The sequence below is a fragment of the Nannospalax galili genome, unplaced genomic scaffold, assembly GCF_000622305.1.
Source record: "Nannospalax galili isolate Female #2095 unplaced genomic scaffold, S.galili_v1.0 scaffold278, whole genome shotgun sequence".
Classification (NCBI taxonomy): Eukaryota; Metazoa; Chordata; class Mammalia; order Rodentia; family Spalacidae; genus Nannospalax; species Nannospalax galili.
Genome location: NW_008347536.1, coordinates 6,272,733 through 6,292,657, shown reverse-complemented (window position 1 = coordinate 6,292,657; position 19,925 = coordinate 6,272,733). Strand labels below are relative to the sequence as shown.

At 37.1% G+C, this 19,925-nt stretch overlaps 1 protein-coding gene and 1 long non-coding RNA gene across 4 annotated transcripts in view; one reads left to right on the top strand and one right to left on the bottom strand.

Annotated features, from left to right (window-relative positions):
* Pcf11 (PCF11 cleavage and polyadenylation factor subunit) overlaps positions 1-12,866 on the top strand; it is a 27,766-nt gene extending 14,900 nt beyond the window's left edge. For 2 of the 3 annotated variants that reach the window (XM_008844190.3, XM_017800886.2), the window contains exons 9-16: positions 2,314-2,413; positions 5,741-5,860; positions 6,141-6,246; positions 7,644-7,827; positions 8,142-8,297; positions 9,299-9,391; positions 10,069-10,104; positions 11,813-12,866. In XM_008844190.3, the coding sequence (XP_008842412.1) occupies positions 2,314-2,413; positions 5,741-5,860; positions 6,141-6,246; positions 7,644-7,827; positions 8,142-8,297; positions 9,299-9,391; positions 10,069-10,104; positions 11,813-12,028 (1,011 nt within the window). In that variant the 3' untranslated portion in view covers positions 12,029-12,866. Of the gene's footprint in view, positions 1-1,961; positions 2,252-2,313; positions 2,414-5,740; positions 5,861-6,140; positions 6,247-7,643; positions 7,828-8,141; positions 8,298-9,298; positions 9,392-10,068; positions 10,105-11,812 lie in introns of those variants that run through there. The other variant, XM_029568867.1, reaches the window with a different exon arrangement.
* Positions 8,312-19,925, bottom strand: LOC115072217. Its single transcript, XR_003851281.1, has 3 exons — positions 19,823-19,925; positions 17,991-18,102; positions 8,312-8,794 (listed from the first exon to the last, which is right to left on the bottom strand). It is a non-coding gene; the product is annotated as an uncharacterized LOC115072217 (long non-coding RNA).

The following is a 19,925-nucleotide window of genomic DNA, read 5'->3' as shown; positions in this document are numbered from 1 at the left end:
CACTCTTCTAACTCAGCTGTTGTACTGTTTTTTGCTTTTTTTTAAAAAAAAATTTAGTTTGTGTGTATCTGTACATGCCATGGTGCATGTGTGGCAGTCAGAGGGCAATAGGTGGGAGTAAGTTCTCTGCTTCTATCATGTGGGTCCTGAGGATCGAATTCAGGTCATCAGAGTTGGCAGCAGGTGCCTTTACATACTGAGCCATCTTAGCAGCCCTATTGCACTGTTCTTTGTTGGGTTCTTTTTTGCTTTATCTTAAGGCTAGTACAATTATGTTTTGTACGTTGAACATCAGCTCTTGAGCCCTGATAGGCTTTAAAGAAACCATTAGAGTGGATCTTACTTTTTTGACCAAGAAATGAAATTGTTCATCCTTCTATAATTCTATTTCCCTTTTTAAAAAAAATTTATTTTTATTTGTGTATGAGAGTTAATCAAAATGCACCCATGTCATGAAGTGCTCACAGGGGGCAGAAGAGGGTGTCAAGATTTCCTGGAACTGGAGTTACACGTGGTTGTAAGCTGTAGTGTAGGTTCTAGGATTTGAACCTAGGTCTTCTGCAAGTGCTCTTAACCACTGAGCCAGCTCTAGCCCGTTTTTCATTTTTTAAAATCACCTTTTTAGTTACTCAGACAATTGCTTGACATTAGTGTCAACACAGCACACTTGCTTCCTAAATATATTGTAGTTGTGTGCATGGGTACAGTTACCCATTCATATACTTCTGCATACTTTTTTATTGTTTGTTTTTTAGATAGTCTTACTTGTAGCTCAAGGTGACTGTAGCTTTCTGTGTAACTCAGGTTGGCCTCAAATGCTCAATCCTCCTACCTTAGCCTTTTGAGTGCTAGGTTTACAGATATTGTGTGCCATCCCTGTCTTTATTACACATACATTTCAAATGTGTATTGAAGTAATTTTAAAGGAGTGTGTTCACAGTGTTTTTAAATCAATTGATTGTTTAATGACTACTTTTGCTTGCCTGCTGAAATTATCGTGGCCTAAATAGCCATTTTCAGGTGCTGATACTTAAGACAAATGCATAGAAGAAAATGTAAAAAGACTCAAAAGCTTATTGTAAACTTTACTGAAAGTCTTCTATTCATATCTACTACTTTGCATAAAAAAGTTGGCCTGCCTAAGTTTTTTATTTCCTTAAAGAAAGGATAGTTATTACTGGATGCTGTATAATGATGTTTATTTAGTCTTTTTCCTATGCCATATAGAATTTGTTTTTTACTATATCTATACCACTGAAAATTCACAAGGTTTATATTTATTTACATCAGTATTTATTTACATTAACAGTGACATGTAGAAATTCTGAGTCTCTGTAATGTAAATTCAAGATACCATATTTATATGCTAGTTTCATGACTTATCTTTTTATGGTTCTGGGGATTGAATTCAGGACTCATGTTTCTTAGGCAAGTGCTGTACCACTGAGCCAGATTTCTAGTCCTCACTGTCTCGTTAAGTATTTGTTTAGTTTTTTGAGGAAGGGTCTCAATTTTATAGTCCAGGCTGTCCTGTAACTCAAACTGTAGTTCACGGTGGCCTCAAACTCAAGATTGTTGTCTTGCCTCAACCTCCCAAGTGCTGGAATTACAGGTGTGAGTACTATGTCCAGCTGGCTTTAAAAAAAAAATTCCTTTTGATGACTTTATAATCTACTTTGAACTTTACCTATAACCTTACCTAAAAATGATGACCAGGCAAGATGATTAGAGTTTACATTGCTAAATAAGGTGGGTTTTTGTTTTAAGAGAGGCTCTTGTTAACATAGTTTAGGAGAACCTTGAGTCTTGCAATCTTCCTGCCTCAACTTCCAACCCCCAAGTCCTGAGACTGTAGCTGTGTGCCATCATGCATGGCTAAAACACTTTTGACTGTGGAAAGAGGTCAAGGGTTAGGAGTTCTGGCCTCAGCTTTGCTAACTAGCCCCTGTGATTGTGTACAGGTTTCATCGCTGGATGCCAGTTCTTCTATTTGTAAAATAAGGAAAAGCACCCCCAAGGTAAAGTGACTTGCATAAGGTCACACAGCTAGTTGGTGGGTACTTTATATTTGCATGGTATCTTGAAACCTTTAAGGAAGTTTTAACCCATTCTCAGTTCCTTATAATGCTTATGAAACAGATAAAGAAGGTGCAGTTTATGTTTGTGAAGAACTACATGCGAAGTGAACCAGTTGCTTGCTTTCTAAATCTTTATATTAGACCTTATGGCATCTGTAAATATTTCTATGTGATTAGAATGTTAAAATTCTACTCATAGAAAGGATATTCTTAAAATGAAGGTTTATCTTTAAAGGTTCTGACTGGTGTTGCGCAGCCAGTACCATTTGGCCAAGGACAACAATTTTTACCAGTTCATCCACAAAATCCTGGCGCTTTTATTCAAAATCCTTCAGGTATGTACTTCTGAACTTAACATATTTTTAAAAGGCAGTTATTTTGTTCAATAGCTATTGATTTAGAAAATGGCAGTTTTGAGAGGTTATAATTTATAAGAATTTAATGTGGCTAAAGTTTTTTTTTTCCTCTGAGTATATGTTGTTGATGTATTGTCACTCAAACCTTGTTTACAGAGATGATTAGGATAGATGTATAGACTGTAATACAGAGGGAAGGAAACCTATTGATTGTAGGCTGGAGAGGTGGTAGAGGAATATTTTGTTGTGATAGGCTGAAATAAACAACTGGAAATTTCATTTGATACTTAGAATTGTTTTGAGTATATGTTATGGTCCAGTAAACATTAAGAATATACTGGAGATAGTATCTTATGAAATGATTTATTCATAAATGGGAAAAAATTTTGATTTCTTAGCCAGGTCTCTGGATAGTACATTTTTATACTACATAACTAATAACTTAAAAGTGAATTTTAATTTTACTATATGGTAAATGGGAAGTAAATATATTGTAGAAGAATATAGAGTAGTGATGCTTGCTTTAGTTTCTAATCATTAGGCCTGGGAATTTAGCTCAGTGGTGGAGCACTTCCTAAACACGTACTCCAAAACCAAGTAACAATAACCAAAAACCATGAGAAAAACATATACTTTTTATTTTTAATAGCATTGTTACTCACCTTATAAATTTAGAGAATTTTCTAAAATTTAAAAACTAGCCAGGCGTCGTGGCACATTCCTTTAATCCCAGCACTGGGGAGGCAGAGGCAGGTGGATCTCTCAGTTCAAGGCCAGCCTGGTCTATATAGTGAGTTCCAGGACAGCTGGGGCTACAGGGAGACCCTGTCTCAAAAGGTCAAAAAAAACAAAAAAACAAAAAAACAAAAAAACTAGGCAAGTTCTAATGAAGCTGTATTTTATCCATTAGCACTTAAAATTTTATTAGTTTGAAATTAATATGAAGTCTTTTAATTTCCAGATGGACACTAAATAGTTAATTAGTTAATGCATATTTTTTCTTGTAATGAAAAGGAAAGGATTTGTGATCTAAAGTTAGAAGACCAGAATTAGTACCTGTTGCTTTATAGTTGGGCCAGAGCATGAACAGTGTTGTCCCTGCTGTTCAGTTTCTTCTTCTATAAAAGGGGGTTGGAATTTTTTTTTTTTTTAAGAAGATAAAATGAGATAGATATGCGAAAGTACTTTGTAATATATAGATGCTAGGTGAATGTATTTTCCTCTAGAAACCAGTTTTTCTTGTTTAATAGTTTGTTATATTGAGGTTAATGGCATGAGCAATGTGTAAAAACTGCAGATTTTCTTAAGGCTTTTAGTTGTGAGTCTGAGCCTTTAATGGCTGCACCAGCTCTCCAGCCCTTCTTATGGCTTTTGGAATATTGAGTTATATACTTACATGTACAGGGGATAGCAGTGTTATTGAAGAAATGACATTTTGTTCTCTGTGTTGGGAATATTGGATGAGGCATTAGGTATGTTTTCCTTTACGTCCTACTTAATTCAGGTGCTATGGACTGCCCTACAGAGTAGGCCATATTTTGCTTCTTTTAAGAGTCTATGGGGAGGGAGAAGATGGTTCAGCAGTTAAGAGCAGGTACTGCTGTTCTAGAGGAATTGAGTTTGGATGCAGCACCCACATCAGGCAGCTGCTTGTAACTCTAGCTCCAGGGTATCCAACATGCCTCTGACCTCTGCAGGCATCTGCACTCCATGTGCATATTTCTCCCCCACTAATACATAATTGAAAAGAAAAATCTTTCTCTAATTTGAGTTGTATTCTTGTTCACTTACTTACTCAGAGCAGCCATTTGCTGTAGAGGATTTTTTTTTTTTTTTTTTGGTCTTTTGAGACAGGGTTTCCCTGTAGAGAGAATATTGGATGAGGGAATGAGTTAAGTGGCTTGGAACTCACTAGGTAGACCAGGCTGGCCTTGAACTCACGGATATCTGCCTGCCTCTGTCTCCCAAGTGCTGGGATCAAAGGCATGTGCTTACCACACCTGGCTGCTAGGAGGAATTTTAATAAGATTTATTCTTGAAAGACTTTTCTAGTGTAGCAGATCAGAAATGTTTTTTCTTAAATACTATATACAGTGCCAAATAATACATTATTACCTCAAATATTAATTTATTTAATCCTATAACAAACTTAGGAACTATTAGCTCTTTTATAAGTAGTAGAAATTTAGTCAGATAAGCATCTAGATCATGTCTCACAATTTGAAAGTATAATTTCTAGCTAGAATCCTTGGAGTTGGAATCACGGTTAATGCTCTTCTTGATGACTACTAAACTTGGCTATATCCAAACAAGCAAATAGCTAATTATCCCTCATAATGGAATACAAATATTAAACTAATGTATAAGATGGTATTGTAACTATTGAGGTTGATTTACTTGTGCATTTCAGATATTTGAGTGGATATTGATTAATTAGATATATATAAAGGTACTCTGATAAAGTATATCTAATAGTTAAGGGTAGGGACCATATCTATTAAGGATATAAATTGAACCTGCCATTAAGTGAAACATTTAGTGACTCAGAACTTTTTTCTAGAGGTACAGGAAGGTCGATGATATTGGTAAACACTAAAGTAGATGTTTTTAAATGGTGTTAGAACTCAAATATAGGGTCTTGAGTGTGCTAGGAAAGTAGTCTATCACTGAGCTGTTTTTATAGCTGAGTGAAAGCATCGATATTTATAGAATAGTGCTAGCAAAATACAGTATTGGACTGAATTTTAGATTGTTGTCTTACTCAAATTCTTAAAGCAAGGTTAACACTGTTCAGTAATAGTCTGATTACTTTGCAAGGGCAGTTCAGTAAATGTCATATTGGCTGGTAACCTCTGTGCTGCGTGGCTCATAGCCCTTGTATCAGTGTGGATCAGTGGGGTCAGGAGTACTTCCACTTTGGCTTTGGTCTTTTTGTGTTTGTTTTTTTTTTTCCCCTAGAAATATACAAAATTACTTTTTCAAGGTTGTTAGGTCAGGACTAGAGAATTAGAAAGGTGGAAATTGGACCTAGGCATGCTGTTGCATTGCATAGGCAGTAACATCAGGTTTCCTGCCCTCTATACCCTGCTTTTATTTGGCATGGAACAAGAGTATGTTTAATATTTAGATTTTATACATATATAATCCCAGAATTTGGGAGGCAGAGGCAGGCGGATTTCTGTGAGTTCCAGGCCAGCTGGGGCTACAGGAAGACCCTGTCTTAAAAAAGATAAAAAAAAAAAAAATGCTTAATGTGAATCTACAAGTTCTGCTTTCACTTTAAGAATGTTATTATTTTTTTTAAAGGAGGACTTCCTAAGGCATATCCTGATAATCATCTCAGTCAGGTGGATGTAAATGAGTTGTTTTCAAAACTGCTAAAAACAGGAATTCTTAAATTGTCACAGCCCGATTCAGCTACGACACGTAAGTATGGTTTTATACTTTATGTATACTAAGCTTTGTTTAGAGATGCATTATGTGGTACAATGATGTTCTATACATAGAAGTTCTACATATAGAAAGTTCTATACGTAGAATTTGTATACCTTTTAAGTTTGGTATTTCTTAGAAATCAAATATAATTGACTCATCTTCATATTACATGTGCTTAATAGATTAATTTCTCTATATGCTTGTAACTATCGTTATCTTTAAAGAACACATGAACTATAGTATTGAGAAATTTATCTCTTCTCAACTGTAGAAGTAAATGAAGTTGCTGCTCAGCCTCCCGCTGAAGAGGAAGAAGATCAAAATGAAGATCAAGATGTTCCAGATCTTACTAATTTCACAATAGAAGAATTAAAACAGTATGTAATCTATTCTAAATTATTATTTTATGTGTGAGGCAGGTACTTGTTAATAATTTTCTGTTTTCTATAATTCGTTATGAGTATTGCATGAGTATTGCACTTGTGTCGTGCAATGCCCATGGAGGTCAGGAGGGAGTTAGATTCCTCTGGAACTGGAGTTACGGATGGTGATTAGCTGCCATGTGGGTGCTGGGAATTGAACCTGGGTCCTCTGCAAGAGCAGCCAGTGCTCTTAACCACTGAGTCATCTCTTTAGACCTCAGTTCTTACTAAAGTTTCCGGTATGTGGATTTATTCTTAGTTCTTTCTCATTTATAATAAAACAGCAAGATGGATATGGTGTGGTACACACCTATAATCCCAGCACTTGGGAGGCTGAGGCAGGAAGATCACAGAAAGTTCAAGGCCAGCACAGGCTACATAGCTAACTTTTCCAAAGTTCAACAACCAAATTAACAAAAGAACCAAAACCCTGCTGATGGGTTTTACTGTTTAACTGCTGCACAAGCTCTCTAGCTCTAAATGTGTAGCCTATGCTGGCTTGGAACTCCAGATCCTCCTGCTTCTGCCTCTTTAGCATATCCTGCTGACTGTTTTAAAATCAGTATTTGCTTCATAGTAACGTTTTCACATAAAGCTTTTATGTAAAAGATGCCATCTCCCACTGCTACTATTCTTCAGTCCAGCCCTGTTACAGGCAACTTTTTTTTCTTTTCAAATTCTTTTAACTAGCTAGTTTTCCTATTTATTAAGCTATACTTTGTGTGTGTTATTGATACAGGGTTTCATGTAGCCCAGGCTGGCCTCCAATTTGCTGAGGAGCCAAGGATGGCTTTCAATTCTTGATCCTCTCACCTTGTTTTGTGTGTTTGTGGAGGTCAGAGAAAAACTTCAGTTCTTTGCACTTTTAAGTGGGTTTGGGGGCTCTAACTCAGGCTTGTGCTGCAAGCGCCTTTCTCATTTTTCTGGCTGAGAATTCAGAATCTTAAAATGAATTGTTGGTGATTAATTACTCACTGGCCTTTAGTTTTTCTGTTATCTGTACTATTACTGCTGCTTTTTGAATTATTCAAAACACTAAAATGTAGAGGTGAAGTCTCTCTTCCATGTCTGCTACATTGATAGTGACTCTTAAGCTAAGACCAGACCACTTACTATTGACTCATTAGCTAGTCTATAGAATTTTTTAGTCAAAAGGAAATAACTAAGACAAATCTATCATTAAGAAGGTAGGCTTCATGTTTTACAATCAGAGTTATGTAACACTGATCTTCCGATATTAACTGTTTCAGGCAGGTCTTGGTTTGATTCTTGTTAAAATAGAAAGCCGAAATGTTTGTAATGTTTTAGCCATCATCATGTCACAAAATTGAAGACTTTCTTTTCCAAAATAGACGCTACGACAGTGTTATAAACCGGCTATACACTGGTATTCAGTGTTACTCTTGTGGAATGAGGTTTACAACATCGCAGACAGACGTATATGCTGATCACTTGGACTGGCATTATCGGCAAAATAGAACTGAGAAAGATGTTAGCAGAAAAGTCACTCACAGACGTTGGTACTACAGTCTAACAGTAAGTAATCTATATGTCTCTGAATTATCGTTTAGGCTTCAGTTTATTCGGAAAATTGCTGGAAGTTAACATGAATTTTCTGAATAAAATTTGATGTACAGAATATGGTTTTTAAATAAAATAAATTTGAAGACTATGTCTTTGTTTTTTGTTGAGACTCAAATACTGTGCAAACTTAGCTTTAAAATTGCACTTCAGTAAAAAAATTTTAAAAGAAAAATTATATGTATGAAGTTAAATAGGATTACATTGAAGATAAGCAGTAAAAGCTTAGATACAAATGAAAATATTCTTGTACATTAATTCCTTTTAAGGACTGGATAGAATTTGAGGAAATAGCTGATCTAGAAGAACGTGCAAAGAGCCAATTTTTCGAAAAGGTTCATGAAGAAGTCGTCCTCAAAACTCAGGAGGCTGCTAAAGAAAAGGAGTTCCAAAGCGTGCCCGCCGGACCGGCTGGAGCAGTTGAGGTAATAATTTAAATTATATTCTGCCTCTGGAAATGTTCACTTCTTTAAATCATAAACATATACTTTATTTAAATACCTTTTAAAATTATTTTAAGATTGCTTAGTCCAGGCATAGTATTCATACTTATAATCCCAACACTTGGAAGGTGAAGACAGGTGGATCAGGAGTTCAAGGACAGTCTCAGCATATGTAACCAGTTGGAGCCTAGCCAGGGTTACCAGAAATATTGCAAACAAAACAAGAGTTCTTGCTTGGTGGTGCATGCCTTTAATCCTAGCACTTGGGAGGAAGAGGCAGGCAGATTTCTTGAGTTCCAGGCCAGCCTGGTCTACGTATGGAATTCAAGACCCAGGGCTTCATGGTGAGATGCAGTCTCAGCAAAGCAAACAAGGCTTGGGCATGTGGTGCACACTTTTGAGTTGGGGGTTCTTTGTGAGATCAAGGCCAACAGTGTCAGTGTAGTGAGTTCCAGGCAAGCTGGGGCCACAGGGAGACCCTGTTTGAATAAAACAAAAAACAACAGAAAATATTTCTTGAACTCATTCTTGGGATTGGAGAGATAGTTCAGTGGTTAAGAGCCTTGGCTATTCTTCCAGAGGACCCAGGTTCAGTTCTCAGCATCCACATGGCAGCTAACAACTGTCTCAAACTCCAGTTCCAGGGGTGATCTGATGCCTTCTTCTGACCTCCATGGGCATTGCTGGACATGGGTACCCTCATGTACATGGAAGCAGTACACTCAAATAGATAAAATAAAAATAATAAAATATATATATAAAACAAATAGAAAACAAAACTCAATCTTAGCTATTTTGTAACTATTATACTTAGATACTATCTGTGGCTAACAACAGTTAAATGTTAACTTTTCTGCTTGGAAGGTTGGCAAAATCCATAAAACTCATTTTCTTTTTTATCTATTGGAGATTTCTTAAAATTTTACAGCATTCTTAAATTTATTTAATGTATGTAAATTTCATTTTATATGATTCTATTTTAGAGTTGTGAAATCTGTCAAGAACAATTTGAACAATACTGGGATGAAGAGGAGGAGGAATGGCACTTAAAAAATGCTATTAGGGTAGATGGAAAGGTAATTTCCAGTTCTGTACTTTATAAGGAAGTGTATGTTCTTGTTAGAGTAGCTCACCATTTTGAAAGATTTGTAATAATTTCTGGTTTTTTGATTAGTGAAAAAGAATATATACTTTAAAGTCATTGGATATTTCTGTTTGGAGGAATTCTTAGCAGCATTATTCTACACTTTGTATAGCAGGTCATAGAAGAGGCTAATGCTAGATGCAGAACTAGGCATTTCTGAATTTATTTTGCTTAGCCACACTATTTTGAATTTGTATTTCATCATCAAAACTGCTACTTTCTTGAAAATAATAAAGGCTAGACACGTAAATGCATGAAGCAAAGTTAAAGAGAAATCATTTTTCCTACTATACTTGAGTTAGGTAAGGTTAGAAGTTTTGGTTTTAATTATCAATTTTAGGCCCTGGTATGGTGGTGCATGCCTGTAGTCCCAGCATTTGGGAGGCAGAGGCAGGCGGATCTCTGTGAGTTCAAAGCCGTCCCTGGTCTACATAATGAGTTCCAGGCCAGTTGGGGCCACAGGGAGACCCTGTTTCAAAACAAAAAAAATAATTTTAATTTTGACCAAATGATTTTTGTTGCCTTTGGTTTAAAGAAAGCAATCATTTTAGAAATAGCCTATTAGAAGTGAACATGTGTGTGAATAGCTATTCTTTCTTTTTATTTCAGATTTATCATCCATCATGTTATGAAGATTATCAAAATGTAAGTTTTTTGATACTGTATTTGTTCTTACATTAAATAATTTAATATTCTTAGCTGTTTTTTGATGTATTAGGTTGTTCATTAAATACTGGTGATAGGCTCTGATGTACATTGATTTATCACCCATAAAATACAATCTTCATGACTTTTACTGGACCACTAGACAAAAATGTAGAGAACTGAAGATGAGAAGGATGATGGGCCTAGGTTCCTAGGGCTGTGGAAGAATTTTATCTTTTTTGAGACAGGATCTCCCTGTAGCTGCAGCTGTCCTGTAACTCGCTAGGTAGACCAGGCTGGCCTTGAACTCCAAGATCCCACCTGTCTCTGCCTTCCAAGTACTGGGATTAAAGGCATGTGCCACCATGCCCAATTTACTTTATTCTTAGCTAAGCAGTACATATGTAATACAGGAATTGATTTTTTTTTTTTTTTTTAAGACAAGAGTCTCACTATGTAGTCTTTGCTGGCTGGCCTGGCACTCAGATTAAGGGTGTGCACCACCATGCCTAGCACCAATTTTTTTTTGGTCTTTTTTTGAGACAGCGTCTCCTGGTAGTCCCAGCTAGCCTTGAATTCACAGATTTGCCTGCCTCTGCTTCCCAAGTGCTGGAACTAAAGGCGTGCACCACCACACCTGGCATACATTTTACTATTTTTATTTTATGTGTTTAAGTGTATTGCCTGCATGTATGTAAATCTACCCGTCATGCAATACCTATGGAGGTCAGAAGAGGGCATCAGATCCCCTGGAACTAGAATTACAAGATGGTTGTTAGCTGCCATGTGGGTCCTGGGAATGAAACCCCTAAGTCCTCTGCAAGTGCAGTTAGTGCTATTAACTGTTGAACCATCTCTCCAGCTCCAGAAAAATTACAAAAAAAAAATTTGTATTTGTGCACTCACATGTATTGACATGTGGATTGCGTGTGTGCCATAGGATGTGTGTGGTGGCCAGATGATAATTTTGCATGTTGATCCCTCACCTTGAGTCAGGGTCTCGTTTTTAATGTAATCCAGGCTAGCTGGCCTGAGATTTTTCCAAATTCTCCTGTCTCTGCTTTCCATCTTTGAGATTACAGACTTGCATGCTATTATACTTGGCTTTTATGTGGGTTCTGGGGATTTGAACTCAGGTCATCCTCATGCTTTCATGGCAAGCACTTTCTTACCTCATCCCAGCCCCAGTGATTTTTTTCCCAAAAGTGATTACTTGTAAAATATGAAACACACCATTCTAGTGGTCTTAGAAACTCAAATTATTGTATTTGTTGTCTTTTTTGTTGTTTAACCTATGTTTGATTCAGTGGAGCACACTGACTACTCATGTTTGCAGTTTAGAAGATATATTTAAATCATCAGATTAGATTCCTGGGATATTTTTGATGTGCGGAATTAAAAATTCCTAGGGTATTTAAAATTGAGACAGACACACACACATACACCCTGGTAATATTTGTAGGGGATGCCCTCTAACAGTTGAATACTGAAGTATGTCTAAGTTCTTTCAGTGGTATATATGTTAACAGCCCTATTAATGTACTGTTCATTTCTGAACACACTGAATGTTCAGTTCAATTTTATAACTTGTAGGAAACAGGCATTATAGTTGAATTTGGTGTGTGTGTTCCTTTTTCTTAACCTAAGGGTCTATAAAACTGTTTAGTTTGAACCTTCACCAGTACTTATAGGGCTTTTCATTTTGTAGACATCTTCTTTTGATTGTACACCATCTCCAAGCAAGACACCAGTGGAAAACCCTTTGAACATTATGTTGAACATTGTCAAAAACGAATTGCAGGAACCCTGTGAAAGTCCCAAAGTTAAGGAAGAACAAATTGATACCCCACCAGCTTGTACAGAAGAAAGCATAGCAACACCCACTGAAATTAAAACAGAAAATGATACAGTCGAGTCAGTTTAAATAAAATAAGAAAGGTATGTTTTTCTTTTTTAACAAAAGCTGCTGTTGGATGTAGAAGGTGAATTCTTATGTATATATAGACATATCTATATAAATTGTCTAGCTGAGGCAGGGCCTTCAGCTATCATTTGGTTAATAAATACATTTTAGTATTTGCATTTCCTACTGCCTGCACAGTTTCAGGTGCTTGTTATGTGAAAGTTCTGTAGATGTGTGCAAATTTAACAAAATGAAATTGTATGTGTAAAAATGTACGATTTTCACTTGTGAAACTGTAAATTATAAATAAAAATATTTTTGCTATCCATGGAGTGTAATATTTATGCACACCATCAAATAAAGACAGTGTTTCTGTACTTTTTATTGGGTAAGAATGGACGTGAACAGCAACCTCAACATAAGATTTTTTTTGTAGCTTCCCAAGATTTAAAGAAGCAGAGTTCAAAATTAGATTTGAAAAATTTAAAAACAGTAGGACATACTTGGCTTACATATATAGATATGTATCTTCAGCTAAAGAGAACCATCCAGATGTACATTTTTGGAATATACCTAATGAAGCAGCAACTTTTATTCTTAAACTTGGACACTGATGCCATCAAGCAATTAACAAATATATTTAAGTACTAGAAGTGGTTTTTTTTTTTTTAAAGATATTTTTTAAATTGTCAAGCGATTTAATGCAGATGAACCTATTTCTATTTTAAGTTACAGAAATTCTGTATAAGAATGTTCATATAAAACATGGTTAACTTTTCTTTGTTGGTTTTGATTGAATTAGATGGATACCAAGAGATGTTAATATTCATATGTGTAATAAATAGAATGATGAAGAATCTCCCTGTTTGTAGTTATTTCATGGAATGTGACTTTTTTCTTATCTCTTTCATGTGCTTTAAAACCTGAGTGCTGTATGTGCTGTGAGCCAGGCATTCCTAGTTAAAATCTTTTCCATTTACAGGGGGTAGGTACATAAAATATTCAGTCATAGCTTATTATGCATCCACTACTTGGAGGCTTTCTTCATTTAACTTCTTTGGTCACTTCACCCAAGGCTATCTGGTATCTCTAGTTTATGAATAAAATTTAGCCACTCACCTCAAAAATACAAGAATGTTAACCTGGCTTTGTCTTACTTCACTGTTTATGCAATGAAAAAAAAAATCACCTAAAAAGAGGGGCTAAAGAAGATGGTTCAGTCGTTAACAGCAATTACTGCTCCTGCACCCACATCAGGCTGACACCTTCCTTGGTCTCTGTAGGCACTGCGGGCATGTGCACATACATACACGTATGCAAAATACACACTACCGCCACCACCAAAAAGATAACCCCAAGATAAATGCTAAAATAGAAACAGGCATACCAGTGATTTCTAAGGAGCCTGTATTACACGGAGTCTCAGGGCAGTCACTAGACATTTTAAACAGAAGTAACATCCTATATTATATCATCCAAGGGTACCCCCCGCCCAAGATCAAATGAATACAAGTTTAAAGAGATTGTCAAATGCACAAAATGCATTAAGTTTTAAAACTAAGTCTCTATGAGGTCAGCAAATTATAAATGCATTATGTGACAGCATGACTGATGTTATGCATGATCATTACTGTGGAAGAAGTGTTGGGAGTCTGAATCCTGTAACAGGGTAGATCTCCTATTGTACATTTTTCTTGGGAGACCACCAATAAGTACTATCAAATGCTTAGAGGTATAGGATGTTAAAAAAGCAACACTCAAAATCTATACATGTAAGAGTACCCATTTTTAAACGGAAGGTGAGGGCCAAGAACAGGTCCTTGTGGAAGAAAATGCTGGTGGGTGAGTGAGGAGAATTAGCAATGGAGGGAAAAAGTGATTGGTAGGTAAGTTACAAAAATACGGAAAGATTAAGAAAACGGCCCATTAACCTAAGAAAACTTACATATGGGTGCCTTAGACCAGTTGGTACTGGTAGTATGGACAGAAGGTAATGAAACTCTGAGAGCTACTCTATTGAAAATGAAACTAACAATTAAAAAGCTCAGGAAGTTACAGGAATTCTGTATAAGAATGAAGCGAGTGAAGAAATCTCTTAAGAACTTAAAGCAAGGATGATGGAATGAAATGTAACAACATACATTGGGATCCAGAAAGGATAGCTCTTCTGGGATGGCCAATGGTATTCACATTTGGAATCAACAGTTTAATTCCCATTTTCTCCTTGACAGGAGGCTACATGAGAAATAGTGACCTAGATCTCCTAATTTAGCTGTCCTTTTAGAGTTACTTGCAGTGTAAATTAAGAGTCTCATTAAAGGCCATCTCCTAAGAACTTCCAAGCTGACTAATGAACTTCGAAGAGAACAGTAACCAACTAGAAATCAGCAACATTAGACTTTAGATTACAAAGATGATGTTTCTGGTCTACACACAGCACTGGAGCTAAAAATAGTTAACTACATTGTGCTCATACAAGCTGAGGAATTCTCAGACGATGGAACATCTGAATTAAGAGTTGAAGAGATGGCTCAATGGCTAAGAGCACTTGCTACCAATTCCCAGTACCCACATCAGGCAGCTCAAAAACTGCCTGTTAACTCCAGCTCCAAAGGATCTGATCCCGTATTTTGGCTTTCAAGAAAACCAGGCATGCATGTGGTACACATACATACATACATGGTATGTATTCACATGAAAAAGTTGGAAGTTTTTGAGATCACATAAAAATAATACTGTTTAGCCGGGCATGGTGGTGCATGCCTGTAGTCCCAGCACTTGGGAGGCAGAGGTGGGCAGATCTCTGTGCGTTCAAGGCCAGCCTGGTCTACATAATGAGTTCCAAGACAGCTGGGGCTACAGGGAGACCCTGTCTCAAAAAGACCAAAAAAAAAAAAAAAAAAAAAAAAAAAAAAAAAAAAAAGTACTGTTTATGTTCTAAAATGTAGAGATTTCAGGTACGATGCCCTGGTTTTAATGTCATTTTCCTACTTAGAACTTCCAACTCTGATGATCTGGAAAATACAAAGCAATTGCACTAAATACTGTTAAATATTTGGGAAGGACTATATATATACATACACACACATATATATATATTCTTAACAGCTTAGAATTATAGTCTACTTACTTGTTTGGCTGGGTGGTTCACATTACAGCCTAGTGTCAAACAAAACACTAAAAGAGGTTAATAAGTTACTCAGGAAATTCCAAAGAGGCATCTATACCTGCAAGTAGACAGTTGACTGAAAAAGAAGGGAAACTGATCAGGTTGTGATGGTATACAAATGTAATCCTAGCCCTTGTTAAGACAGAATTAGGAGGTTAACTTCAAGGCCAGCCTAGACTGTAGGACCCAAATCATCAAGGGCTGGAGCTGCAGCTCAGTGATAGAGCTCTCCAAAGTGAGAAAAATGGCAGGGGGAGGAATGGGAAATTAGATATTGTCAAGAATGGCTTCAATTTGTGGGCCAGTGAGATGTTCAGGTGGGTAAAGGTGTTGGCCACCAGGCCTAATGACCTGGGTTTGATTCTTGGAACAGAGAACTGTTGGCCACCAGGCCTAATGACCTGAGTTTGATTCTTGGAACAGAGAACTGATCCTCACAAGTCATCCTCTGACTTCTACATGAGCATTGTGGTGAGTGCAGTTTCCTGAGATATTGAGCATGTTCTTGGGCAAGCAAACGATAGATGAATCAAGAATTATCCATAAGATGTCCCAGATGAGAATGTGGTAGGCACCAAAGGGAGAAAAGTATCTCAGAAGAGGAATACATGGGCAGAACCGTATGCAGTGGTCCTAGCTACTTGGGAGGCTGAGACAGCAGGATGACTTGAGCCCAGGAGTTAGAGCAAAATAATGAGACTGTCTTATTTAAAACAAGTTTATAGAATATAGAAGTACAAAGGAATAGAAAATGGTTATTGAAAATCACTAAATGGACTAAGTGTGTTTTTTATATGTGGTGTGTAACAGAAGTAAGAAATTGAGAAGGATGTGGGAAGAGTTGGGAGGGTAGAAATGATATACTGTTGTATGAAATCCTCAAAAAATAAACTCACTTTGCTTAGTTAGCCTGGGTTCCTCTGAAACTATATGCAGCGTTGACTTATGGGAGATTAGCCTGCTTTAACCTCTCTTGATAAAGTGGTGGAGGACTAATCATTTTCACAAATTGGAACTGTCATTCCTATCCTCTGGAATGTTATGTCCACTCCACATGAATTCAGAAGCTTGTTTCAACTGAGGAACTTCTTTTATAGTCACTTACCTTGAAATCCGGTGCAATCCATTTTTTGGCGTCTCAAGTTTTATTAAAACTGCTCTCCTGATATATCAATGGCTTTGCCAAAAACCAGGGTACTTTTTCTTGGTCTCTTAAACCTATTGCAGACCATCAGTCATTCAAACTATCATTTGCTTTATGTGACAGTGAATTTTTCTGTTTTTGTATTTTTTACTAAGGATTTTTCAAAAACACAAGTACAAAAAAATACATCTTCTCCCCCACTTTTCTTGCTCTATAATGTAATTGCTGAGTTAATTTTGTAGATTTTTTCCAAACTTACAATTTTTAAAAATGAAATAAGATCACATGTATTTTGTATTCCCCCCAACTGGTGATTTATTATACTGCTATTAATACCTGTAGATCTGAACTTCTACCAATTTTCTATTTTCTCATCCTTTTTAATTTTTTGAAAAAATACTGAGTATGTACATGTGAGTACAGGTGCATGTATGCCAGTTATGTGTGGAGGTAAGAGAAGAACTTCTGGGAGTCAGTCCTTTCCTTCCACTTCTGTGTGTTTCAGGGGATACAACTCAGTCCGCAGGTTTCCCAAGGGCTTTAACAGCCGCTTAAGCCATCTGGCTGTCTCTTTGTACTATCTCATATGATAAATGTAGTAAAACTTAAGTCATTCTTTACAGATGTTCCTTAGAAGACTTTACATAGTTGCTGGTTCCCAAGTAATACACATCTAAAAAAGGTTAGGGCTATGCTACCTTCTTATTTGGGGAGCACTGTCATTCTGCTTTTTCCCTGGTCCTCTCTGTCAGGGATAATTACATGTACTTTTATGATCACTAGTTAAGATTTTATAATTCTTAAGCCAACTTTTACAAAGTTATATCTTCCTAGAGTACTGTCCAAGTCAATCTTTTAAATTATTAGTATAAGGCTATGTAAAAGAATTATTTCTGGATTCAGCGGTTAAGAACACTTGCTCTTCTTCCAAAGGACCTAGGTTCAATTCCCAGCATCTACATTGTGGTTAATAACTGTTTGTAACTACACTTCCAGGGGATCTGATGCCTTCTTCTGGCCTCTGTGGCCTTGCATACATGTGGTACACTTATATACATGTAGGCAAAGCACTTATACACAGAAAAGAAAAAATTCTGACTTTTAAAGACATTCATATCTATAACATGTTCTTGTTTCCAATACTGTTTTTTTCTCCTCTTCTTCAGATTTGCTCTACTGGTCTTTTTTTCCAATTATTTTTATTTTATGTGTATGTATGTAATTGTGTTTTTAAATGCCAGGTATTTTGTGATCAATTTCATTGTTGAATTATTTTAAAATTTACTTTCTAGTTCCTTTGAAGTTAGATTTTTTTTTAATATTTTTTTTTATGTGTATGAGTGTATTGCCTGCATGTAAGTGAGTGCACCTATGTCATGCAATGCTATGGAGGTCAGAAGAGGGCTGTTCAGATTCCCCTGGAACTGGAGTTAAGGACAGTTCACAGCCGCCATGTGGGTGCTGGGAATCAAACCCAGGTCCTCTGCAAGAGTAGTCAGTGCTCTTAACTGCTGAGCCACCTTTTTACTTTGTTTCTTTGCTATATTAATTTTTTTTCTTTTTGCCATGCTATAACCTTTAAGTATTTGTCAAATGCTGCCTTATCCCCTCATTGGTTTATCTACTCTATAGCATAGCAAAAAATAAATAAAATAAAGTAGAGCCTTTACTATATGCAAGTAGCTATAAGCACTGTATCTGTGTATTTGGAGTCAGTCATAGTAGGTTCCAATTCCCCAACTCCTACATGTCATCTTGGTCAAATCTGAATTGTTTCTTCATCTGTAAAAAGATAAAAATACAGATTTGAAATTATTTTAAATTCATTAAGTACACATAACTCAAAAATGTCTAACAAAGACCTCAGATGTCCCGTTTCTAAAGAATAAGGAGATTGGAATGACTAATCCCACATGCGAACAGCAAAAAACTTTATTTTCAGTCTATCAGTTCATTCACCTGACAATCAACTGATCAGCCCACACAATCACAAGCTACTAAAGTGAGCCGTTCCCTTGAAGTAAATATTCTAGATGTCAGGAACATCGAGATGCTGAAGATTAAGTTCTTACCTTCCAGATGCTCCAGGTCCTTAGAAAGAGGGTGAGGGCCAACTGCTAAGTAGATAATTACAATACAATGTGATGTGATCTAATAAAGGCTGTGAGAAACCAGATTTTGAGGAGAATGGGCAGCAAAATCAAGGATGTAGGTAGGAATCCTAATTCAGGCATTCCTTACTAGCTGTGTATCCTCAGGCAATTAACTTTGATGCTTTTCTTTATACTAGAATGGAAAAATTAAGCATCTATTTCAAGAAAGCTTTAGAAATAAAACTGATACAAAGCACTTAATGCAATGTCAGGCTGATTCTACAAACTCACTAAATGTGAGTCACTACTATTAAAAAGGCTATGATAAAGAAGATGAATTAGCCTCAAGAGAACAGAACAGGGGCTGGAGAGATGGCTCAGCTGTTAAGAGCACTGGCTGCTCTTGCGGAAGACCTGGGTCGATTCCCAGCACCCACATGGTGGCTACAAACCGTCCTTAACTCCAGTTCCAGGGGAATCCGAAGTCCTCCTGACCTCGGCGGCAGTGCACGACACGGGTGCACTCACATACATGCAGGCAATACACTCATACACTTAAAATAATGAAATATTAAAAAAAAAAGAACAGAACAAAACTCTGGTGAGGGCTGCGTTGTTTCTTAGGGGGAAACGACACATTCAAACACACAGATAGGAGAAAGTTTTTGTTTCCAGGACCCCAGTTCATTATTCTTGACGGGAAAAAGTATGTGTTGGTAAGGCAAGTGTGCAAAAATCGGGCTGCGAAGGGAAAGCAAAGTGGATAAGTGGATGACGCTTATTTGAGCTGCCAGCACAAAACCTGACCCAAATATTTGTAGCAAATCTTGAAATGGAAGAATACATGTTAAGCAACAGAATTGAAGAGAAAGATCTGGGTCAAGCTGTTAAAAGTAACAACGTTACAGCGAAAGAAACCTTGGCAAGCTTGGAAGCAGAACGTCCGGAACAGTCTTTAGAGTAAAGACTGCTGTTTTATAATACCTTTATAACTTACCTGCTGCTTGGTCTTAGCAAATTACTGATACCTTGTGTGTCGACCTGCACATGGACAGAACACCTACCAAGGGAACATCCAAGAGTCCCGCACTAAGTATTCAACAATGACAGCAGCTACAGCGACTAAGCTCCCTTTTAGGTCTCTTTCTCTTTTTGTGAAGTGGTAGGGTAAAAAGAGACTTTCTTCCAAAGCAACACTTAAGTCTACCAGGCTCGCCAAGGACGGAAAGGCCCCTCCCGACGCGGGCGACACACACACACACACACACACACACACACACACACACACACGTCACCTACGCAAGCTGCACCTGGGAAGTCCACCTCCCACGGCGGAGCGCTCCGTGGCTAGCGGCCGGAGACCGGCCTAAAGCGGCTCGCAGGAAAACAAGCAAAACCGAGAATCTCACCCAACAAGCGTCGGTATTAGCGTCCCACAGCTCTGCACTGCTGAAGCCTTGAAAAAGGTGAAAGGAAGGAAGCAGGAAGTGACGCAACCTCGAGGATCCGGAA